Genomic DNA, 27179 nt, shown 5'->3' with positions numbered 1-27179 from the left:
TGTTCTCTGGGACCATGCCTTCTGGAGAACAGAGCTGTTCTCTGGGACCATGCCTTCTGGAGAACAGAGCTTTTCTCTGGGACCATGCCTTCTGGAGAACAGAGCTTTTCTCTGGGACCATGCCTTCTGGAGAACAGAGCTGTTCTCTGGGACCATGCCTTCTGGAGAACAGAGCTGTTCTCTGGGACCATGCCTTCTGTAGGACAGAGCTGTTCTCTGGGACCATGCCTTCTGTAGGACAGAGCTGTTCTCTGGGACCATGCCTTCTGGAGGACAGAGCTGTTCTCTGGGACCATGCCTTCTGGAGGACAGAGCTGTTCTCTGGGACCATGCCTTCTGGAGGACAGAGCTGTTCTCTGGGACCATGCCTTCTGGAGGACAGAGCTGTTCTCTGGGACCATGCCTTCTGGAGGACAGAGCTGTTCTCTGGGACCATGCCTTCTGGAGGACAGAGCTGTTCTCTGGGACCATGCCTTCTGGAGGACAGAGCTGTTCTCTGGGACCATGCCTTCTGGAGGACAGAGCTGTTCTCTGGGACCATGCCTTCTGGAGGACAGAGCTGTTCTCTGGGACCATGCCTTCTGGAGGACAGAGCTGTTCTCTGGGACCATGCCTTCTGGAGGACAGAGCTGTTCTCTGGGACCATGCCTTCTGGAGGACAGAGCTGTTCTCTGGGACCATGCCTTCTGGAGGACAGAGCTGTTCTCTGGGACCATGCCTTCTGGAGGACAGAGCTGTTCTCTGGGACCATGCCTTCTCTGGGCTGGAGAACAAGGGTGTATTAATTCTGCCTATTCTGTGGCAAAACATTTTTTAAACGAAATGAAACGAGGAGGGTAGTTTAGCTGAATTTGTCTCTGTCTGTCCCTCTCCCCACTAGGCTCCCGTATCGGGTCAGAGGAGGCATTCTACCTGTATGCCTCTGGTCCAGACCTCACGTCTATCATGCCCTGTAAGTACGGTAAGCCCAGTGGGACCTTCTCCAAGTACGTCACCACGGACAGGTTGAAGTGTGACACTGTCAGAGAGCTAATGATGAAGAACAAGGATGTGGACACAGCAGCTCTCATAGTAAGTCTGAGTCCCTCTTTCTGCTAATAATTCACAGTAGCAGTCACAAGTTTGGACACACCTACTTTTCTTTATTCTTACTTGACTGACCTTACTTTTTTTCTGCATTGTGAAGATATCAAAACTATGAAATAACACATGGAATCAACCAAAAAAAATATGTTTTAGATTCTTCAAAGTAGAAAAACCTTGGAATGAGCTTTGCGCATTATCTCAACCAGCTTCACCATGAATGCATTTTCTTTTTTTCCCCTTTTTCTCCCCAATTTCGTGGTATCCAATTCTTAGTAATTACTATCTTGTCTCAACGCTACAACTCCCGTACGGGCTCGGGAGAGAGGAAGGTCGAAAGCCACGCGTCCTCCGAAACACAACCCAACCAAGCCGCACTGCTTCTTAACACAGCGCGCATCCAACCCGGAAGCCAGCTGCACCAATGTGTCGGAGGAAACACCGTGCACCTGGCGACCTGTGGCGCCCGGCCCGCCACAGGAGTCGCTGGTGCGCGATGAGACAAGGATATCCCTACCGGCCAAACCCTCCTTAACCCGGACGACATTAGGCCAATTGTGCGTCGCCCCACGGACCTCCCGGCTGCGACAGAGCCTGGGCGCGAACCCAGAGTCTCTGGTTGGCTGCTTTTCCTTCACTCTGCAGTCCATCTCATCCCAAACCATCTCAATTGGTTTGAGGTCAGATGATTGTGGAGGCCAGGTCATCTGATGCAGCACTCCATCACTCTCCTTCTTGGTCAAATAGCCCTTACACAGCCTGGAGGTGTTGGGTCATAGTCCTGTTGAAAAACAAATGATAGTCCCACTAAGCCCAAACCAGATGGGGTGGTGTATCGCTGCAGAATGATGTGGAGGCCATGCTGGTTAAGTGTGCCTTGAATTCTAAATAAATCACAGGAGAGGGTCACCAGCAAAGCATCCCCACACCATAACACCACCTCCTCCGTGCTTCACGGTGGGAACCACACATGCAGAGATCATCCGTTCACCTACTCTGTGTCTCACAAAGACACGGCCGTTTTAACTAAACATTGAAGGTTTGGATTCATCAGACCAAAGGACAGATTTCCACCGGTCTAATGTCTATTGCTCATGTTTCTTGGCCCAACCAAGTCTCTTCTTATTATTGGTGTCCATTAGGTTTCTTTGCAGCAATTCACCCATGAAGGCCTGAGTCATACAGTCTCCTCTGAACAGTTGATGTTGAGATGTGTCTGTTACTTGACCTCTGTGAAGCGTTTATTTGGGATGCAATTTCTGAGGCTGGTAACTCTTTAATGAACTTATCCTCTGCATGCAGCAGAGGTAACTCTGGGTCTTACCATTCCTGTGGTGGTCCTCATGAGAGCCAGTTTCATCATAGCACTTGATGGTTTTTGCGACTGCACTTGAAGAAATGTTCAAAGTTGTTGACATTTCCTGGATTGACTGACCTTCATACTATATCTCTCTGTTTCTACAGGAGTGTATGTGTGATGTATCTGATACTGTATCTCTCTGTTTCTACAGGAGTGTCTGTGTGGTGTATCTATGATACTATATCTATGTTTCTACAGGTGTGTCTGGCAGTAGTGTATCTATGATACTATATCTATGTTTCTACAGGAGTGTCTGGCAGTAGTGCATCTATGATACTATATCTATGTTTCTACAGGAGTGTCTGGCAGTAGTGTATCTGATACTATATCTATGTTTCTACAGGAGTGTCTGGCAGTAGTGTATCTGATACTATATCTATGTTTCTACAGGAGTGTCTGGCAGTAGTGTATCTGATACTATATCTATGTTTCTACAGGAGTGTCTGGCAGTAGTGTATCTATGATACTATATCTATGTTTCTACAGGAGTGTCTGGCAGTAGTGTATCTATGATACTATATCTATGTTTCTACAGGAGTGTCTGGCAGTAGTGTATCTGATACTATATCTATGTTTCTACAGGAGTGTCTGGCAGTAGTGTACGCCCCCAGCAGCCCCAGGGTGTATACCATCTATGAGCCAGTGATCCGTCTGAAGGGTCAAGCTAAGACCATGGTGTCTCAGAGACCCTTCAGCTCTAGAGAGGTCCAGTCTGCGGTGCTGGAGACACACATCCTCAGGACCATGCTGCCTGCAGAACCACAGGGCCTGCAGAATGTCCTCCACAAGATAGGAGGAACCGGGTCCTTCGTATTCCTCTTTGCACGGGTAGGACATAGTCTACATACCATTGATATGAGGAACCGGGTCCTTCGTATTCCTCTTTGCACGGGTAGGACATAGTCTACATACTACTGATATGAGGAACCGGGTCCTTCGTATTCCTCTTTGGGTCTATTGATGATGTTGGTCTCGCTGCTGGTTTCATTTGGTGTGGAAGGCCTCGAAAGCTTTTTTCTGTATTTTTGTGAGGAAGCTTCTTCAACATAACTGTCATGACATTTCTACTTGAAGGAAATTACACAAGACAGGCTGGATTCACTCTGTTCTTCTCAGTGTGTTCTTATTAAGCCAATCTCTCGCTCTCTCTCTGTTATATAATGTCCCTCCCCTCTCTCTCGTGTGTGTGTGTGTGCGTGCGTGTGTGTGTGCGTGCGTGTGTGTGTGCGTGCGTGCGTGTGTGTGTGCGTGCGTGTGTGTGTGTGTGTGTGTGTGTGTGTGTGTGTGTGTGTTCAGGTGGTGGAGCTAAGTGACAGCGAGCAGACCCAGGCCCTAGCCCTCCAGGTACACCGATATCCTTATTAAATCAGTGGTTCTCGGACGTCTCCTCTGGCACCTCCAGACGTTTCACACGGTTGTGTGGTAATTCTGAACTGGCTCACCTGATACACCTTGTCCAGGGCTTGATGATTAGTTGACAGGTGGAATCAGGTGCTGGAATAGAACACATACCTGGATCAACAGGAGGTCTCAGAGGAGAGGTTTGAGACCCACTGGGTTAAATTACTGTCTGGCTAGAAGGTTAACACAACACCTGTGCCGATATGAATACAAATTCATTGTTTTATACAATATTTGATCTTGAATGAAAGTTCTCCTTTACCAAGGTGGATAAGTTTTGCCGTGTTACTAGGACCCCAGTGAGTTGTGGCGTGCTACTGGGACCCCAGTGAGTTGTGGCGTGCTACTGGGACCCCAGTGAGTTGTGGCGTGCTACTGGGACCCCAGTGAGTTGTGGCGTGCTACTGGGACCCCAGTGAGTTGTAACGTGGCGTGCTACTGGGATCCCAGTGAGTTGTAACGTGGCGTGCTACTGGGACCCCAGTGAGTTGTGGCGTGCTACTGGGATCCCAGTGAGTTGTGGCGTGCTACTGGGACCCCAGTGAGTTGTGGCGTGCTACTGGGACCCCAGTGAGTTGTAACGTGGCGTGCTACTGGGACCCCAGTGAGTTGTAACGTGGCGTGCTACTGGGACCCCAGTGAGTTGTGGCGTGCTACTGGGACCCCAGTGAGTTGTGGCGTGCTACTGGGACCCCAGTGAGTTGTGACGTGCTACTGGGACCCCAGTGAGTTGTGGCGTGCTACTGGGACCCCAGTGAGTTGTGGCGTGCTACTGGGACCCCAGTGAGATGTGGCGTGCTACTGGGACCCCAGTGAGTTGTAACGTGTGATTCTATGTCCAGGTGCTCCTCTCTCTGGCCAAGTACAACCAGCACCGTATCAATGAGATGGACTGTTACCACGGTTACTCCATGATACACCAGGTCCTCATCAAGTCCAAGTGCATCGTGGGATACCATATTCTCAAGGTGAGTCATGTGACCAGGCATATGATGAGTCCTTGTATTGGTTTTTGTTCTTGTTGGTTCTGTTGATGCTCTGAATCCCCATCAATCAGTTTCATATCATCTAGTCCTCCTTGGTCCTGTTGATGCTCTTGTTGAAGCACCTTTGGCAGTGATTACAGTCTTGAGTCTTCTTGGTTATGATGCTACAAGCTTGGCACACCTGTATTTGGGGAGTTTCTCCCATTGTTCTGCAGATCCTCTCAAGCTCTGTCAGGTTGGATGGGGAGTGTCGCTGCACAGCTATTTTCAGGTCTCACCAGAGGTGTTTGATCTGGTTCAAGTCCAGGCTCTGGCTGGGCCACTCAGGGACATTGAGACTTGCCCTGAAGACACTCCTGCGTGGTCTTGGCTGTGTGTTTAGGGTCGTTGCCCTGTCTGAAGGTAAACCTTCACCCCAGTCTGAGGTCCTGAGCGCTCTGGAACAGGTTTTCATCAAGGATATCTCTGTACTTTGCTTCGTGGGAAGGTTGGCACACATGCTAAGTCATCTAGGTTGTGGTTACTGTAAAGCACTGGGAAGGTTGGCACACAAATCAAGTTTCAAGTTTTATTGGTCACAGACACATATTTACCAGATGTTATTGGTCCAGACACATATTTACCAGATGTTATTGGTCCATATTTAACAGATGTTATTGGTCAATATTTAACAGATGTTATTGGTCCATACACATATTTAACAGATGTTATTGGTCCATATTTAACAGATGTTATTGGTCCATATTTAACAGATGTTATTGGTCCATATTTAACAGATGTTATTGGTCCATATTTAACAGATGTTATTGGTCCATATTTAACAGATGTTATTGGTCCATATTTAACAGATGTTATTGGTCCATATTTAACAGATGTTATTGGTCCATATTTAACAGATGTTATTGGTCCATATTTAACAGATGTTATTGGTCCATATTTAACAGATGTTATTGGTCCATATTTAACAGATGTTATTGCGGGTGTAGTGAAATGCTTGTGTTTCTAGCTCCAACAGTGCAGTAATATCTAACGAAATGCTTGTGTTCCTAGCTCCAACAGTGCAGTAATATCTAACTAAATGCTTGTGTTCCTAGCTCCAACAGTGCAGTAGTATCTAACTAAATGCTTGTGTTTCTAGCTCCAACAGTGCAGTAGTATCTAACTAAATGCTTGTGTTTCTAGCTCCAACAGTGCAGTAGTATCTAACTAAATGCTTGTGTTTCTAGCTCCAACAGTGCAGTAGTATCTAACTAAATGCTTGTGTTCCTAGCTCCAACAGTGCAGTAGTATCTAACTAAATGCTTGTTCCTAGCTCCAACAGTGCAGTAATATCTAACTAAATGCTTGTGTTTCTAGCTCCAACAGTGCAGTAGTATCTAACTAAATGCTTGTGTTCCTAGCTCCAACAGTGCAGTAATATCTAACTAAATGCTTGTTCCTAGCTCCAACAGTGCAGTAATATCTAACTAAATGCTTGTTCCTAGCTCCAACAGTGCAGTAATATCTAACTAAATGCTTGTGTTCCTAGCTCCAACAGTGCAGTAATATCTAATCACACATCTAAAAGTAAAACATTTGAATTAAGAAATATATAAATATTAGATTGAGCTGTCGGAGTGGCATTGACTAAATACAGTAGGATAGAATACAGTATATACATATGAGATGAGTAAAGCAGTGTGTAAACATTATTAAAGTGACTAGTTAGTAAATACAGTAGAATAGAATACAGTACATATATATATGAGATGAGTAAAACAGTGTGTAAACATGATTAAAGTTACCTGTGTTCCATTATTAAAGTGACCAGTGATTCCATATCTATGTATACAGGGCAGCAGCCTCTAAGGTGCAGGGTTGAGTAACCGGGTGGTAGCCGGTTAGTGATGGCTTTTTAACATTCTGATGGCCTTGAGATAGAAGCTGTTTTTCAGTCTCTCGGTCCCCGCTTTGATGCACCTGTACTGACCTCGCCTTCTGGATGATAGTGGGGTGAACAGGACGTGGCTCGGGTGGTTGTTGTCCTTGAGGATCTTTATGGCCTTGTAACATCGGGTGGTGTAGGTGTCCTGGAGGGCAGCTAGTTTGCCCCCGGGATGTGTTGGGCAGACCACACCACCCTCTGGAGAGCCCTAGATTTGCCGTAGCTGGCGGTGATACAGCCTGACAGGGTGCTCTCCATTGTGCATTTGTAAAGGTTTTTAGGGGTTTTAGGGACCAAGCCAAATTTGTTCAGGCTCCTGAGGTTTAAGAGATGCTGTTGCACCTTCTTCACCAAACTGTCTCTGTGGGTGGACCATTTCAGTTTGTCTGTGATCTGTACGCCAATGAACTTAAAACTTTCCACCTTCTCCACTACTGTCCCTTCGATGTGGATAGGGGGGTGCTCCCTCTGCTGTTTCCTGAAGTCCACGATCAGCTCCTTCGTTTTGTTGACGTTGAGGGAGAGGTTATTTTACTGGCACCATTCTCCCAAGGGACTCACCTCCTCCCTGTAGGAAGTCTCATCATTGTTGGTAATCAGGGCTACTACTGTTGTGTCGTCCGCAAAATTGATGATTGAGTTGGAGTCGTGCATGGCCACGCAGGAATGGCCGTCAGGAAGTCCAGGACCCAGTTGCACAGGGTGGAGTTCAGGCCCAGGGCCTCGAGCTTAATGATGAGTTTGGAGGGTACTATGGTGTCTGTGTTATTCTCAGAGGCTACCTGGAACATATCCCAGTCCGCATGATCAAAACAATGTTGATGCATGGATTCCAATTGGTCAGACCAGGGTTGAATAGTACTTCCTGTTTGAGTTTCTGCCTATAGGAAGGGAGGAGCAAAATGGAGTCGTGATCAGATTTGCCGAAGGGAGGGCGGGGGAGGGCCTTGTAAGCGTTTTGAAAAGTTGAGTAGCATACTATGGTCAATGTGTTGGCAGAACTTCGGTTCCCTCAGATTTACTCTAATATGGTCATACATTGGGCAGGAGGAAGTGCAGCTCAGTTTCCACCTCATTTTGTGGGCAGTGAGCACACAGCCTGTCTTCTCTTGAGAGCCATGTCTGCCTACGCCGGCCTTTCTCAATAGCAAGGCCATGTTCACTGAGTCTGTACATCTTCAAAGCTTTCCTTAAGTTTGGGTCAGTCACAGTGGTCAGGTATTCTGTCACTGTGTACTCTCTGTTTAGGGCCAACTAGCATTCTAGTTTGTTCGTTAATTATTTCCAATGTGTCAAGTATTTATCTTTTTGCTCTTCTCCTCTTCTCTCTGTCTATAGACCTTGTTAGATGGGAGCTGTAGTAGTCCTATCCTAACTCTAGGGGACGACGGTCAGTTCCACCTGGACACAGAGTCTACAGCCGTGGTCCAGGACATCAAGCTACTGTCTGAGGTTCTGCTGGACTGGAAGATCTGGGCCAAGGCGCAGGTAAACTCAGTGGTGGGTGTATGGGCAGATATTTAGTATTACTGTATACCAGGATATTTTGAAATGCTACAGGTAGGATTTACCAATACCATTTGAAACTCAATTTATTTATAATTTGTTAAAACTATGCTGTCTTTTAGAAGAGTTTGTGGTCATATGCACATCCTTAAAAACATGAGTGCTGGGCTAATAAAGAATACTACGAAAGAACAGCCAGGCCCCCGCCCCTGCCAGAGAACGCCAGAGAACAGCCAGGGCCCCCGCCCTGCCAGAGAACAGCCAGGCCCCCGCCCTGCCAGAGAACAGCCAGGCCCCCGCCCTGCCAGAGAACAGCCAGGCCCCCGCCCTGCCAGAGAACAGCCAGGCCCCCGCCCTGCCAGAGAACAGCCAGGCCCCCGCCCTGCCAGAGAACAGCCAGGCCCCCGCCCTGCCAGAGAACAGCCAGGCCCCCGCCCTGCCAGAGAACAGCCAGGCCCCCGCCCTGCCAGAGAACAGCCAGGCCCCCGCCCTGCCAGAGAACAGCCAGGCCCCCGCCCTGCCAGAGAACAGCCAGGGCCCCCGCCCTGCCAGAGAACAGCCAGGCCCCCGCCCTGCCAGAGAACAGCCAGGCCCCCGCCCTGCCAGAGAACAGCCAGGCCCCCGCCCTGCCAGAGAACAGCCAGGCCCCCGCCCTGCCAGAGAACAGCCAGGCCCCCCGCCCTGCCAGAGAACAGCCAGGCCCCCGCCCTGCCAGAGAACAGCCAGGCCCCCGCCCTGCCAGAGAACAGCCAGGCCCCCCGCCCTGCCAGGCCCCCGCCCTGCCAGAGAACAGCCAGGCCCCCAGCCCTGCCAGAGAACAGCCAGGCCCCCAGCCCTGCCAGAGAACAGCCAGGCCCCCAGCCCTGCCAGAGAACAGCCAGGCCCCCAGCCCTGCCAGAGAACAGCCAGGCCCCCAGCCCTGCCAGAGAACAGCCAGGCCCCCAGCCCTGCCAGAGAACAGCCAGGCCCCCAGCCCTGCCAGAGAACAGCCAGGCCCCCAGCCCTGCCAGAGAACAGCCAGGCCCCAGCCCTGCCAGAGAACAGCCAGGCCCCCGCCCTGCCAGAGAACAGCCAGGCCCCCGCCCTGCCAGAGAACAGCCAGGCCCCCGCCCTGCCAGAGAACAGCCAGGCCCCCGCCCTGCCAGAGAACAGCCAGGCCCCCGCCCTGCCAGAGAACAGCCAGGCCCCCGCCCTGCCAGAGAACAGCCAGGCCCCCGCCCTGCCAGAGAACAGCCAGGCCCCCGCCCTGCCAGAGAACAGCCAGGCCCCCGCCCTGCCAGAGAACAGCCAGGCCCCCGCCCTGCCAGAGAACAGCCAGGCCCCCGCCCTGCCAGAGAACAGCCAGGCCCCCGCCCTGCCAGAGAACAGCCAGGCCCCCAGCCCTGCCAGAGAACAGCCAGGCCCCCAGCCCTGCCAGAGAACAGCCAGGCCCCCAGCCCTGCCAGAGAACAGCCAGGCCCCCAGCCCTGCCAGAGAACAGCCAGGCCCCCAGCCCTGCCAGAGAACAGCCAGGCCCCCAGCCCTGCCAGAGAACAGCCAGGCCCCCAGCCCTGCCAGAGAACAGCCAGGCCCCCAGCCCTGCCAGAGAGCAGCCAGGCCCCCAGCCCTGCCAGAGAGCAGCCAGGACCCCAGCCCTGCCAGAGAGCAGCCAGGCCCCCAGCCCTGCCAGAGAGCAGCCAGGGCCCCCAGCCCTGCCAGAGAGCAGCCAGGCCCCCAGCCCTGCCAGAGAGCAGCCAGGCCCCCAGCCCTGCCAGAGAGCAGCCAGGGCCCCCAGCCCTGCCAGAGAGCAGCCAGGCCCCCAGCCCTGCCAGAGAGCAGCCAGGCCCCCAGCCCTGCCAGAGAGCAGCCAGGCCCCCAGCCCTGCCAGAGAGCAGCCAGGCCCCCAGCCCTGCCAGAGAGCAGCCAGGGCCCCCTGCCCTGCCAGAGAGCAGCCAGGCCCCCTGCCAGAGAGCAGCCAGGCCCCCTGCCAGAGAGCAGCCAGGCCCCCTGCCAGAGAGCAGCCAGGCCCCCTGCCAGAGAGCAGCCAGGCCCCCTGCCAGAGAGCAGCCAGGCCCCCTGCCAGAGAGCAGCCAGGCCCCCAGCCCTGCCAGAGAGCAGCCAGGCCCCCAGCCCTGCCAGAGAGCAGCCAGGCCCCCAGCCCTGCCAGAGAGCAGCCAGGCCCCCAGCCCTGCCAGAGAACAGCCAGGCCCCCAGCCCTGCCAGAGAACAGCCAGGCCCCCACTTCACAGCTTTATTGACAACGTTGGATCTTGGTCAGTTTAGGATTGAAACGTTGTCAGTAAAGCTGTGAAATGGGAGCATAAGCAGCCTTGCTGTTGTTTAACTGGGTCTTTCACCTCTTAATCAGTCAGGGAGATCCTGCTAGCAGCCCTCGATCTTCATCAGGGTATACCACCCATTTCAGGGTTGGGTTAGGGTCGGGGTTGGGTTTGGGTTAGGGTCAGGGTCAGGTCAGGGTTACAGTAGCTGTGTATTAATATAAGTTACGTGTCTCTAATAGGGTGGTGTCTGGGAGACTCTGCTGGCAGGGTTGGAGATCCTCATCAGGGTTCACCACCCCCAGCAGGTGTTCAACATCAGACAGTTTCTCAAAGCCCAGGTGGTCCACCGCTTCCTGCTCACCTGTCAAGTACTACAGGTAAGAAACTTATCCGTTCGGAATGAACAAGATCCATTTTACTAATAAATCATGTTGCAGCAATGTTTTGGTCCCAAGACCTTTCAAAACTCTGCCTAGGGAGCCAGAGAATAACCTGAGCTGTCATTGACAGTCGTTATCATTGACAGTCGTCCCGTGTGGCTCCGTTTGTAGAGAGTAACCTGAGTTGTCATTGACAGTCGTCCCGTGTGGCTCCGTTGGTAGAGAATAACCTGAGCTGTCATTGACAGTCATTATCATTGACAGTCGTCTCGTGTGGCTCCGTTTGTAGAGAGTAACCTGAGTTGTCATTGACAGTCGTCCCGTGTGGCTCCGTTGGTAGAGAATAACCTGAGCTGTCATTGACAGTCATTATCATTGACAGTCGTCTCGTGTGGCTCCGTTTGTAGAGAATAACCTGAGTTGTCATTGACAGTCGTCTCGTGTGGCTCCGTTGGTAGAGAATAACCTGAGCTGTCATTGACAGTCGTCCCGTGTGGCTCCGTTGGTAGAAAATAACCTGAGCTGTCATTGACAGGTAGTGTCTCTGGATAAGAGAGTCTGCTAAATGACTCACTACTGTAGTGGCTCTGGATCAGAGAGTCTGCTAAATGACTCACTACTGTAGTGTCTCTGGATCAGAGAGTCTGCTAAATGACTCACTACTGTAGTGGCTCTGGATAAGAGAGTCTGCTAAATGACTCACTACTGTAAGTGTCTCTGGATAAGAGAGTCTGCTAAATGACTCACTACTGTAGTGTCTCTGGATCAGAGAGTCTGCTAAATGACTCACTACTGTAGTGTCTCTGGATCAGAGAGTCTGCTAAATGACTCACTACTGTAGTGTCTCTGGATCAGAGAGTCTGCTAAATGACTCACTACTGTAGTGTCTCTGGATAAGAGAGTCTAATAAATGACTCACTACTGTAGCGGCTCTGGATAAGAGTCTGCAAAATGACTCACTACTGTAGTGTCTCTGGATAAGAGAGTCTAATAAATGACTCACTACTGTAGTGTCTCTGGATCAGAGAGTCTGCTAAATGACTCACTACTGTAAGTGTCTCTGGATAAGAGTCTGCTAAATGACTCACTACTGTAGTGTCTCTGGATCAGAGAGTCTGCTAAATGACTCACTACTGTAGTGTCTCTGGATCAGAGAGTCTGCTAAATGACTCACTACTGTAGAGTCTGCTAAATGACTCACTACTATAGTGTCTCTGGATAAGAGAGTCTGCTAAATTACTCACTACTGTTGTCTCTCTGGATAAGAGTCTGCTAAATGACTCACTACTGTAGTCTCTCTGAATAAGAGTCTGCTAAATGACTCACTACTGTAGTCTCTCTGAATAAGAGTCTGCTAAATGACTCACTACTGTAGTGTCTCTGGATAAGAGAGTGCTAAATGACTCACTACTGTAGTGTCTCTGGATCAGAGAGTCTGCTAAATGACTCACTACTGTAAGTGTCTCTGGATCAGAGAGTCTGCTAAATGACTCACTACTGTAGTGTCTCTGGATAAGAGTCTGCTAAATGACTCACTACTGTAGTGGCTCTGGATAAGAGTCTGCTAAATTACTCTACTGTAAGTCTCTCTGGATCAGAGAGTCTGCTAAATGACTCACTACTGTAGAGTGTGCTAAATGACTCACTACTGTAGTGTCTCTGGATCAGAGAGTCTGTTAAATTACTCACGACTGTGAGTCTCTCTGGATAAGAGAGTCTGCTAAATGACTCACTACTGTAGTGTCTCTGGATAAGAGAGTCTGCTAAATGACTCACTACTGTAGAGTCTGCTAAATGACTCACTACTGTAGTGTCTCTGGATCAGAGAGTCTGTTAAATTACTCACGACTGTGAGTCTCTCTGGATAAATGACTCACTACTGTAGTGTCTCTGGATAAGAGAGTCTGCTAAATGACTCACTACTGTAGTGTCTCTGGATAAGAGAGTCTGTTAAATGACTCACTACTGTAAGTGTCTCTGGATAAGAGAGTCTGCTAAATGACTCACTACTGTAGTGTCTCTGGATAAGAGAGTCTGTTAAATTACTCACGACTGTGAGTCTCTCTGGATAAGAGAGTCTGCTAAATGACTCACTACTGTAGTGTCTCTGGATAAGAGAGTCTGCTAAATGACTCACTACTGTAGTGGCTCTGGATAAGAGAGTCTGCTAAATGACTGACTACTGTAAGTGTCTCTGGATAAGAGAGTCTGTTAAATGACTCACTACTGTAGTGTCTCTGAATTTAAGTCGATGTAATTAAACGACTGCATGTTCCTTTGGCCTTTTCTAACACGTTAACTATCAGACTTCCTTATCCTCCATGTTTGTCCTCCAGGAGCATCGGGACGAGCACCTGACCTCCATCCCACAGGAAGTGTGTCTGTCTTTCGTAAAGATCATCCAGGAAGTGTTGGGTTCACCTCCGGACCTAGACCTCCTCCGATTGGTCTACAACTTCCTCCTCGCCGTGCACCCGCCCACTAACACCTACGTCTGTCATACGCCTACAAGCTTCTACTTCTCACTACACATAGGTGGGGTTTTTACACACACTTCCTGGTTCAATTAATAAAGTCAAACTCAGGTGTTTTATTAGGTGACTTTTACTTAGAATAGTAATTGGTGTCTGCCATGGTAATTGGTGTAGTAATTGGTGTCTGCCATGGTAATTGGTGTAGTAATTGGTGTCTGTTATACTCTTCCAAATACCATGGTGTCTGCTTCTACTGAAAGGACTTAACACCACTGACAGTATTGTGTCTGTTGTCTCCAGATGTTAGACAGTGTTTTCTTCTGTTTTCTCTAGATGTTAGACATGGCTGTGTCTGTTGTCTCCAGATGTTATACAGGGCTGTGTCTGTTGTCTCCAGATGTTATACAGGGCTGTGTCTGTTGTCTCCAGATGTTAGACAGTGGTGTGTCTGTTGTCTCCAGATGTTAGACAGGGCTGTGTCTGTCTCCAGATGTTAGACAGGGTTGTGTCTGTTGTCTCCAGATGTTAGACAGTGGTGTGTCTGTTGTCTCCAGATGTTAGACAGGGCTGTGTCTGTTGTCTCCAGATGTTAGACAGGGCTGTGTCTGTTGGCTCCAGATGTTAGGCAGGGCTGTGTCTGTTGTCTCCAGATGTTAGGCAGGGCTGTGTCTGTTGTCTCCAGATGTTAGACAGGGCTGTGTCTGTTGTCTCCAGATGTTAGACAGGGCTGTGTCTGTTGTCTCCAGATGTTAGACAGTGCTGTGTCTGTTGTCTCCAGATGTTAGACAGTGCTGTGTCTGTTGGCTCCAGATGTTAGACAGGGCTGTGTCTGTTGTCTCCAGATGTTAGACAGGGTTGTCTGTTGGCTCCAGATGTTAGACAGGGTTGTGTCTGTTGTCTCCAGATGTTAGACAGGGCTGTGTCTGTTGTCTCCAGATGTTAGACAGGGCTGTGTCTGTTGTCTCCAGATGTTAGACAGGGTTGTGTCTGTTGGCTCCAGATGTTAGACAGTGTTGTGTCTGTTGGCTCCAGATGTTAGACAGGGTTGTGTCTGTTGGCTCCAGATGTTAGACAGGGTTGTGTCTGTTGGCTCCAGATGTTAGACAGGGCTGTGTCTGTTGTCTCCAGGTGTTAGACAGTGTTGTGTCTGTTGTCCTGTAGATGATAGACAGTGTTGTGTCTGTTGTCCTGTAGATGATAGACAGTATTGTGTCTGTTGTCTCCAGATGTTAGACAGTGTTGTGTCTGTTGTCTCCAGATGTTAGACAGTGTTGTGTCTGTTGTCTCCAGATGTTAGACAGTGTTGTGTCTGTTGTCTCCAGATGTCCTGTAGATGGTAATCTGTACCAGTGTGTATATATATATATGTATTTTGTCTGTTGTCCTGTAGATGGTAATCTGTACCAGTGTATATATATATGTTGTCTGTTGTAATCTGTACCAGTGTGTGTGTATATATATATGTATATATATGTATGTTGTCTGTTGTCCTGTAGATGGTAATCTGTACCAGTGTGTGTGTGTATATATATATATATGTTGTCTGTTGTCCTGTAGATGGTAATCTGTACCAGTGTATATATATATATGTTGTCTGTTGTCCTGTAGATGGTAATCTGTACCAGTGTGTATATATATATATATATGTTGTCTGTTGTCCTGTAGATGGTAATCTGTACCAGTGTATATATATATATGTTGTCTGTTGTCCTGTAGATGGTAATCTGTACCAGGAGAAAGTCCAGTCCATAATGTATATGAGAAATATCAACAGTGGATGGAAGTCAGCTGGTAGCTCAGTGGTCTCTCTCTCCACGGCCGTCTTCACTGAGGACCCTCTTCCTGAAGGTACCTAGAATCATTATGTTTGTCTTCATGCAGTGACATGTTTCTCGCTCTCCATTGGTGCAGAACACCTGTATGCTAATATCCTTCCAGGAAGCAAATACACATCTGCACTTAGTTCTGCCCAAGACCTTTCCCTCTTCTATTAAACATGTTGGGAACGGCATGAGATTTATGTTTAGGTCTGTTTCCCTCTGAAGGTACCATCCACCTTCAGCCTCCGTCACCTGAACACGGAGGAGACGACCAGTCCCTGTCCCTCCTGCCCGCCAACCTGACCCCCTCGCCCAACTCCTCCCCGTTGCTCAGGCCCTGTCTGGGCCATGGAGGGGCTGGGAGCCCCAGGGAGGGCCAGGAAGGAGAGGGGGTGACTTTGGGAAGCACAGAGACTCTAAAGAGAGGAGGAGGAGGGGTGGGGGAGGAGCAGCTCCTGTCAAGCTGTGAGTCGGCGAAAACCATCTGTGACTCCCGAGAGGGAGGAGAGGCACCGCATACCCCGTCCATCAGTATCGAGGAGGTGGAGGTAGATGGGGAGGAGGGGGTGGAGGAGAGGGGGGAGGTGGATAGTCTGGTTGAGGGCAGTGTGGGCGGTGCTGAATCTGAGGACCGTTTCGATTGGGCGAGCGATGAGGTGCCACAGAGGCCGGACAGTCTGAAGGGGATCACATCGTTTCAGAGGAGCTCCTCTAACCTGGCCAGGTGACTGGATATTTTGCTTCCAAGGGGCACCTTTTCCTTATAAAGTGCTTTTGACCAGTGCCCATAGGAACCAAATCAGAGGACATGTTTAGCCTCGTTCTTCACCTCTCAGAATAGTCGCTGAAATCAAACTGATAATGCTGTTTACTTTGTACATCGCTGACTCTACCTTTTAAAATGTGTCTAATACAATTTATTCCTTCATTTATTCATCCAGCCTGGGCCTGGCCTTCCCTGCCCAGAATGGGAACCTAGCCCTGGGTCGCTGGCCCAGCGTGGCCGACCGTGGGACACTACCAGAAGACTGGGAGAGCTACTCATACTCACCTGGATACGAGAGGGCCTACAGCAAAGACTCTAGCAACGACAGGTACACAATTCTATAGAATAACACACCAACTACACCTGTTAGATCTCATGCAGACTACCCTGCAGACTATGTTACCCTGTACTACCCTCATGCTCCTATACAGACTACCCTGTTAGATCTCATGCTCCTATACAGACTACCCTGTTAGATCTCATGCTCCTATACAGACTACCCTGTTAGATCTCATGCTCCTATACAGACTACCCTGTTAGATCTCATGCTCCTATACAGACTACCCTGTTAGATCTCATGCTCCTATACAGACTACCCTGTTAGATCTCATGCTCCTATACAGACTACCCTGTTAGATCTCATGCTCCTATACAGACTACCCTGTTAGATCTCATGCTCCTATACAGACTACCCTGTTAGATCTCATGCTCCTATACAGACTACCCTGTTAGATCTCATGCTCCTATACAGACTACCCTGTTAGATCTCATGCTCCTATACAGACTACCCTGTTAGATCTCATGCTCCTATACAGACTACCCTGTTAGATCTCATGCTCCTATACAGACTACCCTGTTAGATCTCATGCTCCTATACAGACTACCCTGTTAGATCTCATGCTCCTATACAGACTACCCTGTTAGATCTCATGCTCCTATACAGACTACCCTGTTAGATCTCATGCTCCTATACAGACTACCCTGTTAGATCTCATGCTCCTATACAGACTACCCTGTTAGATCTCATGCTCCTATACAGACTACCCTGTTAGATCTCATGCTCCTGTACAGACTACCCTGTTAGATCTTAGGGCTCTATATAGTGGACTACTGTTGACCAGGACCCACAGGGCTCTATATAGTGGACTACTGTTGACCAGGACCCATAGGGCTCTATATAGTGGACTACTGTTGACCAGGACCCATAGGGCTCTATATAGTGGACAACTGTTGACCAGGACCCATAGGGCTCTATATAGTGGACTACTGTTGACCAGGACCCATAGGGCTCTATATAGTGGACTACTGTTGACCAGGACCCACAGGGCTCTATATAGTGGACTACTGTTGACCAGGACCCACAGGGCTCTATATAGTGGACTACTGTTGACCAGGACCCATAGGGCTCTATATAGTGGACTACTGTTGACCAGGACCCACAGGGCTCTATATAGTGGACTACTGTTGACCAGGACCCACAGGGCTCTATATAGTGGACTACTGTTGACCAGGACCCACAGGGCTCTATATAGTGGACTACTGTTGACCAGGACCCATAGGGCTCTATATAGTGGACTACTGTTGACCAGGACCCATAGGGCTCTATATAGTGGACTACTGTTGACCAGGACCCATAGGGCTCTATATAGTGGACAACTGTTGACCAGGACCCATAGGGCTCTATATAGTGGACTACTGTTGACCAGGACCCATAGGGCTCTATATAGTGGACTACTGATGACCAGGACCCATAGGGCTCTATATAGTTGACTACTGTTGACCAGGACCCATAGGGCTCTATATAGTGGACTACTGTTGACCAGGACCCATAGAGCTCTATATAGTGGACTACTGTTGACCAGGACCCATAGGGCTCTATATAGTGGACTACTGTTGACCAGGACCCATAGGGCTCTATATAGTGGACTACTGTTGACCAGGACCCATAGGGCTCTATATAGTGGACTACTGTTGACCAGGACCCATAGGGCTCTATATAGTGGACTACTGTTGACCAGGACCCATAGGGCTCTATATAGTGGACTACTGTTGACCAGGACCCATAGGGCTCTATATAGTGGACTACTGTTGACCAGGACCCACAGGGCTCTATATAGTGGACTACTGTTGACCAGGACCCATAGGGCTCTATATAGTGGACTACTGTTGACCAGGACCCACAGGGCTCTATATAGTGGACTAATGTTGACCAGGACCCATAGGGCTCTATATAGTGGACTAATGTTGACCAGGACCCATAGGGCTCTATATAGTGGACTACTGTTGACCAGGACCCATAGGGCTCTATATAGTGGACTACTGTTGACCAGGACCCATAGGGCTCTATATAGTGGACTATTGTTGACCAGGACCCATAGGGCTCTATATAGTGGACTACTGTTGACCAGGACCCACAGGGCTCTATATAGTGGACTACTGTTGACCAGGACCCACAGGGCTCTATATAGGGAACAGGGTTCCGCATTGGGAAGCGTCCTGTTCCTGTAACTACCAAGGTGAAGATGAGTTTCTGTTGAATTGACAGAACCACCCTCACTCCCTCCACTTTATCTATATTTCTGTCTCATCTCTCTAGCTCAGTTGAGTATCATCAAGCTGTCTTTGATGAAGTCCAATAATACTCTCTCCCTGTAATGAAGTGGATCAGCTAATTAGCCATCCACATCCTCTCTTCTCACTCTTTCTCGCTCTTAATTCTCTCAATGTCTCGGTCTCTCTTTCGCCCTCTCGTGCTCTCTCCTCTCTCTCTGTTCAGTCATCATCTGTGTGCGTAGGAGAGAACCCGACCTAGCCACTGTCTCTTTGCTTTCATCTACAGACCTCGTATGAAAGGATATGATATTGGGGGTTACATGAGGCTGTGTTTCAAGCTTTATCTGTTCTGGGTTGTGTCTGTTTGTGCCTGTTATTGAGAATAGTAGACTTGTCTCTGTTTACGAAGCCTTGTTATGTTGACTGAGCAGAGCCCTGTGGACTGATCACACAGATAACACCTGTCCTGTTAACACAGCAGGAAAACACCTCTCACTATCAATAGAGAGAGCACCTGTCCTCCTTCCTAGGACAATAGCCATCACCCAGGTATAATACCCCTCTTATCGCTGGCTGTGTTTGTTCTGTGTGTCTGGAACTGTAACGTCATTCAGAAAGGAAAAAGATATCTGTGATTAAACTTAATGTTTAGTCTCTGATTGTATTTATTATGGATCCCCATTAGTTCCTGTTGCCAAGGCAGCAGCTACTCTTCCTGGGGTTTATTATGGATCCCCATTAGTTCCTGCCAAGGCAGCAGCTACTCTTCCTGGGTGTTGATGTGAGCCATGACCAGCCTTTCAAAGCACTTCATGGCTACAGACGTGAGTGCTACGGGTCGGTAGTCCATATAGACAGGATACCTTAGTGTTCTTGGTCTGCTTGAAACACCCCAGTCATAGACTGTTCTGTGACTAACAGAAATGGAATAATGTGTCCCTGAACAAAGGGGGGGGGGCACCTGCAAGTTCCCAGACATTTCTGGGGGGAATGGCCCTAGCCCTCACCCTCCGATCCAACAGTTCTCAGACGTGCTCAATGGGATTGAGATCCGGGCTCTTCGCTTGCCATGGCAGAACACTGACATTCCTGTCTTGCAGGAAATCATGCCAGAACGAGCAGTTATGGCTGGTGGCATTGTCATGCTGGAGGGTCATGTCAGGATGAGCCTGCAGGAAGGGTTCCACATGAGGGAGGAGGATGTCTTCCCTGTAACGCACAGCGTTGAGATTGCCTGCAATGACAACATGCTCAGTCCGATGATGCTGTGACACACCGCCCCAGACCATGACGGACCCTCCACCTCCAAATCGATCCCGCTCCAGAGTACAGGCCTCGGTGTAACGCTCATTACTTCGATGATAATTGCGAATCCGACCAGCACCCCTGGTGAGACAAAACTGCAACTCGTCAGTGAAGAGCACTTTTTGACAGTCCTGTCTGGTCAGCGACGGTGGGTTTGTGCCCATAGGTGAAGTTGTTGCCGGTGATGTCTGGTGAGGACCTGCCTTACAACAGGCCTACAAGCCCTCAGTCCAGCCTCTAGCAGCCTATTGCAGACAGTCTGAGCACTGATGGAGGGATTGTGCATTCCCGGTGTAACTCAGGCCGTTGTTGTTGCCATCCTGTACCTGTCCCACAGGTGTGATGTTCGGATGTACCGATCATGTGCAGGTGTTACACGTGGTCTGCCACTGCGAGGACGATCAGATGTCCGTCCTGTCTCCCTGTAGTGCTGTCTTAGGCGTCTTACAGTACGAACATTGCAATTATTGCCCTGACCACATCTGCAGTCCTCATGCCTCCTTGCAGCATGCCTAAGGCACGTTCACCCAGATGAGCAGGGACCTGGGCATCTTTCTTTTGGTGATTTTCAGAGTCAGTAGAAAGTCCTCTTTAGTGTCCTAGGTTTTCATAACTGTGACCTTAATTACCTACCGTCTGTAAGCTGTTAGTGTCTTAACGACCGTTCCACAGGTGCATGTTCATTAATTGTTTATGGTTCATTGAACAAGCATGGGAAACAGTGTTTAAACCCTTTACAATGAAGATCTGTGAAGTTATTTGGATTTGTATGAATTATATTTGAAAGACAGGGTCCTGAAAAAAGGACATTTATTTTTTTGCTGAGTTTACATATTTCCTCCATTACCTCGACTAACCTGTGCCCCCAAACATTGACTCTGTACCGGTACCCCCTGAATATAGCCTCCACATTGACTCTGTACTGGTACCCCCTGTATATAGCCTCCACATTGACTCTGTACCGGTACCCCCTGAATATAGCCTCCACATTGACTCTGTACCGTAACACATTATTACAGAGCACTGGTGTTATTAACACATTATTACAGAGGACTGGTGTTATTAACATATTATTACACAGGACTGGTGTTATTAATACATTATTACAGAGGACTGGTGTTATTAATACATTATTACAGAGGACTGGTGTTATTAACATATTATTACAGAGGACTGGTGTTATTAACATATTATTACAGAGGACTGGTGTTATTAATATATTATTACAGAGGACTGGTGTTATTAATACATTATTACAGAGGACTGGTGTTATTAACATATTACAGAGGACTGGTGTTATTAATACATTATTACAGAGGACTGGTGTTATTAATACATTATTACAGAGGACTGGTGTTATTAATACATTATTACAGAGGACGGGTGTTATTAATACATTATTACAGAGGACGGGTGTTATTAATACATTATTACAGAGGACTGGTGTTATTAACATATTATTACAGAGGACTGGTGTTAATACATTATTACAGAGGACTGGTGTTATTAATATATTATTACAGAGGACTGGTGTTATTAACATTATTACAGAGGACTGGTGTTATTAATACATTATTACAGAGGACTGGTGTTATTAATACATTATTACAGAGGACGGGTGTTATTAATATATTACAGAGGACGGGTGTTATTAATATATTATTACAGAGGACGGGTGTTAATACATTATTACAGAGGACTGGTGTTATTAACATATTATTACAGAGGACTGGTGTTAATACATTATTACAGAGGACTGGTGTTAATACATTATTACAGAGGACTGGTGTTATTAATATATTATTACAGAGGACTGGTGTTATTAACATATTATTACACAGGACTGGTGTTATTAATACATTATTACAGAGGACTGGTGTTATTAATACATTATTACAGAGGATTGGTGTTATTAACATATTATTACAGAGGACTGGTGTTATTAACATATTACAGAGGACTGGTGTTATTAATATATTATTACAGAGGACTGGTGTTATTAATACATTATTACAGAGGACTGGTGTTATTAACATATTACAGAGGACTGGTGTTATTAACATATTATTACAGAGGACTGGTGTTATTAATACATTATTACAGAGGACTGGTGTTATTAACATATTACAGAGGACTGGTGTTATTAATACATTATTACAGAGGACTGGTGTTATTAATACATTATTACAGAGGACGGGTGTTATTAATACATTATTACAGAGGACTGGTGTTATTAATACATTATTACAGAGGACTGGTGTTAATACATTATTACAGAGGACTGGTGTTATTAATATATTATTACAGAGGACTGGTGTTATTAATACATTATTACAGAGGACTGGTGTTATTATTGCAGGTCCAGTACAGAGGACTGCCTGGTGTTAATATGCTATGGTCTATATGACCTGTTGAGGGGGATTCTGCTACTACTACCAGACCTGATGCTGCACGAGGTGATGGATAAGCTGGTCCAACCTGAAGCTCTTATCGTCCTCGTGAACCACTCCTCTCCCCTTATACAGCAGGGGGTTATGAAGGTTAGTGGTCTTGTATGCACACACACACACACACACACATATACTGAGGAAGGCGCAGGCCAACACATTTCCACTATGTGTTATGTTGCCTGTTAACAGTTATGTCCCAGCTCCTAGACACCTACCTCAGCCAAGCCTTCAACAGGGATCTCATATTATTTTAGACCTAATGCTGCTGTGTCTCACTCCTTGTCCTAGTCTCCCTGTAGTTCCTGGATGCCAGTATGTTACCTTCTCTCTCTATTTCCTGGATACCAGTATGTTATCTCCTCTCTCCAGCTCCTGGATGCCAGTATGCTAGGTTAGCTCTGACGGCTTACTGTCTCTCCTCTCTCTAGCTCCTGGATGCCAGTATGCTAGGTTAGCTCTGACGGCTTACTGTCTCTCCTCTCTCTAGCTCCTGGATGCCAGTATGCTAGGTTAGCTCTGACGGCTTACTGTCTCTCCTCTCTCTAGCTCCTGGATGCCAGTATGCTAGGTTAGCTCTGACGGCTTACTGTCTCTCCTCTCTCTAGCTCCTGGATGCCAGTATGCTAGGTTAGCTCTGACGGCTTACTGTCTCTCCTCTCTCTAGCTCCTGGATGCCAGTATGCTAGGTTAGCTCTGACGGCTTACTGTCTCTCCTCTCTCTAGCTCCTGGATGCCAGTATGCTAGGTTAGCTCTGACGGCTTACTGTCTCTCCTCTCTCTAGCTCCTGGATGCCAGTATGCTAGGTTAGCTCTGACGGCTTACTGTCTCTCCTCTCTCTAGCTCCTGGATGCCAGTATGCTAGGTTAGCTCTGACGGCTTACTGTCTCTCCTCTCTCTAGCTCCTGGATGCCAGTATGCTAGGTTAGCTCTGACGGCTTACTGTCTCTCCTCTCTCTAGCTCCTGGATGCCAGTATGCTAGGTTAGCTCTGACGGCTTACTGTCTCTCCTCTCTCTAGCTCCTGGATGCCAGTATGCTAGGTTAGCTCTGACGGCTTACTGTCTCTCCTCTCTCTAGCTCCTGGATGCCAGTATGCTAGGTTAGCTCTGACGGCTTACTGTCTCTCCTCTCTCTAGCTCCTGGATGCCAGTATGCTAGGTTAGCTCTGACGGCTTACTGTCTCTCCTCTCTCTAGCTCCTGGATGCCAGTATGCTAGGTTAGCTCTGACGGCTTACTGTCTCTCTCTCTCTAGCTCCTGGATGCCAGTATGTTAGCTCTGACGGCTTACTGTCTCTCCTCTCTCTAGCTCCTGGATGCCAGTATGCTAGGTTAGCTCTGACGGCTTACTGTCTCTCCTCTCTCTAGCTCCTGGATGCCAGTATGCTAGCTCTGACGGCTTACTGTTAGCTCCTGGATGCCAGTATGCTAGGTTAGCTCTGACGGCTTACTGTCTCTCCTCTCTCTAGCTCCTGGATGCCAGTATGCTAGGTTAGCTCTGACGGCTTACTGTCTCTCCTCTCTCTAGCTCCTGGATGCCAGTATGCTAGGTTAGCTCTGACGGCTTACTGTCTCTCCTCTCTCTAGCTCCTGGATGCCAGTATGCTAGGTTAGCTCTGACGGCTTACTGTCTCTCCTCTCTCTAGCTCCTGGATGCCAGTATGCTAGGTTAGCTCTGACGGCTTACTGTCTCTCCTCTCTCTAGCTCCTGGATGCCAGTATGCTAGGTTAGCTCTGACGGCTTACTGTCTCTCCTCTCTCTAGCTCCTGGATGCCAGTATGCTAGGTTAGCTCTGACGGCTTACTGTCTCTCCTCTCTCTAGCTCCTGGATGCCAGTATGCTAGGTTAGCTCTGACGGCTTACTGTCTCTCCTCTCTCTAGCTCCTGGATGCCAGTATGCTAGGTTAGCTCTGACGGCTTACTGTCTCTCCTCTCTCTAGCTCCTGGATGCCAGTATGCTAGGTTAGCTCTGACGGCTTACTGTCTCTCCTCTCTCTAGCTCCTGGATGCCAGTATGCTAGGTTAGCTCTGACGGCTTACTGTCTCTCCTCTCTCTAGCTCCTGGATGCCAGTATGCTAGGTTAGCTCTGACGGCTTACTGTCTCTCCTCTCTCTAGCTCCTGGATGCCAGTATGCTAGGTTAGCTCTGACGGCTTACTGTCTCTCCTCTCTCTAGCTCCTGGATGCCAGTATGCTAGGTTAGCTCTGACGGCTTACTGTCTCTCCTCTCTCTAGCTCCTGGATGCCAGTATGCTAGGTTAGCTCTGACGGCTTACTGTCTCTCCTCTCTCTAGCTCCTGGATGCCAGTATGCTAGGTTAGCTCTGACGGCTTACTGTCTCTCCTCTCTCTAGCTCCTGGATGCCAGTATGCTAGGTTAGCTCTGACGGCTTACTGTCTCTCCTCTCTCTAGCTCCTGGATGCCAGTATGCTAGGTTAGCTCTGACGGCTTACTGTCTCTCCTCTCTCTAGCTCCTGGATGCCAGTATGCTAGGTTAGCTCTGACGGCTTACTGTCTCTCCTCTCTCTAGCTCCTGGATGCCAGTATGCTAGGTTAGCTCTGACGGCTTACTGTCTCTCCTCTCTCTAGCTCCTGGATGCCAGTATGCTAGGTTAGCTCTGACGGCTTACTGTCTCTCCTCTCTCTAGCTCCTGGATGCCAGTATGCTAGGTTAGCTCTGACGGCTTACTGTCTCTCCTCTCTCTAGCTCCTGGATGCCAGTATGCTAGGTTAGCTCTGACGGCTTACTGTCTCTCCTCTCTCTAGCTCCTGGATGCCAGTATGCTAGGTTAGCTCTGACGGCTTACTGTCTCTCCTCTCTCTAGCTCCTGGATGCCAGTATGCTAGGTTAGCTCTGACGGCTTACTGTCTCTCCTCTCTCTAGCTCCTGGATGCCAGTATGCTAGGTTAGCTCTGACGGCTTACTGTCTCTCCTCTCTCTAGCTCCTGGATGCCAGTATGCTAGGTTAGCTCTGACGGCTTACTGTCTCTCCTCTCTCTAGCTCCCGGATGCCAGTATGTTATCTCCTCTCTCTAGCTCCTGGATGCCAGTATGTTATCTCCTCTCTCTAGCTCCTGGATACCAGTATGTTATCTCCTCTCTCTAGCTCCTGGATACCAGTATGTTATCTCCTCTCTCTAGCTCCTGGATGCCTACTTCAGCCGAGCGTTTAAGGAGCAGAAGGAAAAGTTCCTGAAGAACCATGGCTTCAGTCTCTTAGCCAATCAGCTGTACCTGCACCAGGGGACTCAGGGCCTGCTGGAGGTCTTCCTGGAGATGCTGTTTGGACGACCTGTCGGCCTCGAGGAGGAGTACGTACGGGGAGGGGAGAGAACAAGGCCTAGTGGAGGAGATGGGGAGGGGAGAGAGCAAGGCCTAGAGGAGGAGATGGGGAGGGGAGAGAGCAAGGCCTGGAGGAGGAGATGGGGAGGGGGAGAGAGCAAGGCCTAGAGGAGGAGATGGGGAGGGGAGAGAGCAAGGCCTGGAGGAGGAGATGGGGAGGGGAGAGAGCAAGGCCTGGAGGAGGAGATGGGGAGGGGAGAGAGCAAGGCCTGGAGGAGGAGATGGGGAGGTGAGAGAGCAAGGCCTGGAGGAGGAGATGGGGAGTGGAGAGAGCAGGGCCTGGAGGAGGAGATGGGGAGGGGAGAGAGCAAGGCCTGGTGGAGGAGATGGGGAGGGGAGAGAGCAGGGCCTGGAGGAGGAGATGGGTAGGGGAGAGAGCAGGGCCTGGAGGAGGAGATGGGGAGGGGAGAGAGCAAGGCCTGGAGGAGGAGATGGGAGAGAGCAAGGCCTGGAGGAGGAGATGGGGAGGGGAGAGAGCAAGGCCTGGAGGAGGAGATGGGAGAGAGCAAGGCCTGGAGGAGGAGATGGGGATGGGAGAGAGCAAGGCCTGGAGGAGGAGATGGGGAGGGGAGAGAGCAGGGCCTGGAGGAGGAGATGGGGAGGGGAGAGAGCAGGGCCTGGAGGAGGAGATGGGGAGGGGAGAGAGCAAGGCCTGGTGGAGGAGATGGGGAGGGGAGAGAGCAGGGCCTGGAGGAGGAGATGGGTAGGGGAGAGAGCAGGGCCTGGAGGAGGAGATGGGGAGGGGAGAGAGCAAGGCCTGGAGGAGGAGATGGGGATGGGAGAGAGCAAGGCCTGGAGGAGGAGATGGGGAGGGGAGAGAGCAGGGCCTGGAGGAGGAGATGGGGAGAGAGCAAGGCCTGGAGGAGGAGATGGGGAGGGGAGAGAGCAAGGCCTGGAGGAGGAGATGGGGAGGGGAGAGAGCAAGGCCTGGAGGAGGAGATGGGGAGGGGAGAGAGCAAGGCCTGGAGGAGGAGATGGGGAGGGGAGAGAACAAGATGGGGAGGAGATGGGGAGGGGAGAGAGCAAGGCCTGGAGGAGGAGATGGGGAGGGGAGAGAGCAAAGCCTGGAGGAGGAGATGGGGAGGGGAGAGAGCAAAGCCTGGAGGAGGAGATGGGGAGGGGAGAGAGCAAGGCCTGGAGGAGGAGATGGGGAGGGGAGAGAACAAGATGGGGAGGAGCCGGATTTGAAACAGAAACTATATGGAGGTGTTGTATTTATTGTTGTTGTATTCTCCAGTCTAGACTTGGAGGACATGGAGACCATCAGTCCCTTCAGGAAGCGTTGTATCATCCCAGTGCTGGGCTTAATAGAGAACAGTCTGTGTGAGAACAGTCTGGTCCACAACGTGCTCTGTATGCTACTGCAGCTCGTCAACGCCTGTCCCAAACTGGCTGACATACTGCTGGACCACGGCCTGCTCTACGTCCTCTTCAACACCCTGTCGACACTCAACGGCATGGAGCACGGGTCAGTACACGTACCTTAGCCAAATACAACTCCTGACATTTAATCCTGGTAAGATAGGATCACCACTTTATTTTAAGAATGTGAAATGTCAGAATAATAG

General features: G+C 49.3%; 1 protein-coding gene across 1 annotated transcript in view; it reads left to right on the top strand.

Moving 5' to 3' along the window:
- LOC112237442 (lysosomal-trafficking regulator-like) overlaps positions 1–27179 on the top strand; it is a gene marked incomplete at its 5' end in the record, with an annotated part of 134499 nt that overhangs the window by 89261 nt on the left and 18059 nt on the right. Inside the window, 13 exon segments of the mRNA XM_042305698.1 lie at positions 881–1071; positions 3026–3271; positions 3740–3787; positions 4687–4812; positions 8093–8242; positions 10761–10898; positions 13238–13436; positions 15092–15223; positions 15421–15919; positions 16137–16289; positions 22179–22359; positions 25411–25580; positions 26849–27079. Coding sequence (XP_042161632.1) covers positions 881–1071; positions 3026–3271; positions 3740–3787; positions 4687–4812; positions 8093–8242; positions 10761–10898; positions 13238–13436; positions 15092–15223; positions 15421–15919; positions 16137–16289; positions 22179–22359; positions 25411–25580; positions 26849–27079 — 2464 coding nt within the window.

The sequence above is a fragment of the Oncorhynchus tshawytscha genome, linkage group LG24 (assembly GCF_018296145.1).
Source record: "Oncorhynchus tshawytscha isolate Ot180627B linkage group LG24, Otsh_v2.0, whole genome shotgun sequence".
Classification (NCBI taxonomy): Eukaryota; Metazoa; Chordata; class Actinopteri; order Salmoniformes; family Salmonidae; genus Oncorhynchus; species Oncorhynchus tshawytscha.
Note: the sequence above shows the minus strand (reverse complement) of the source record. Positions and strands in the feature narration are given on the sequence as shown.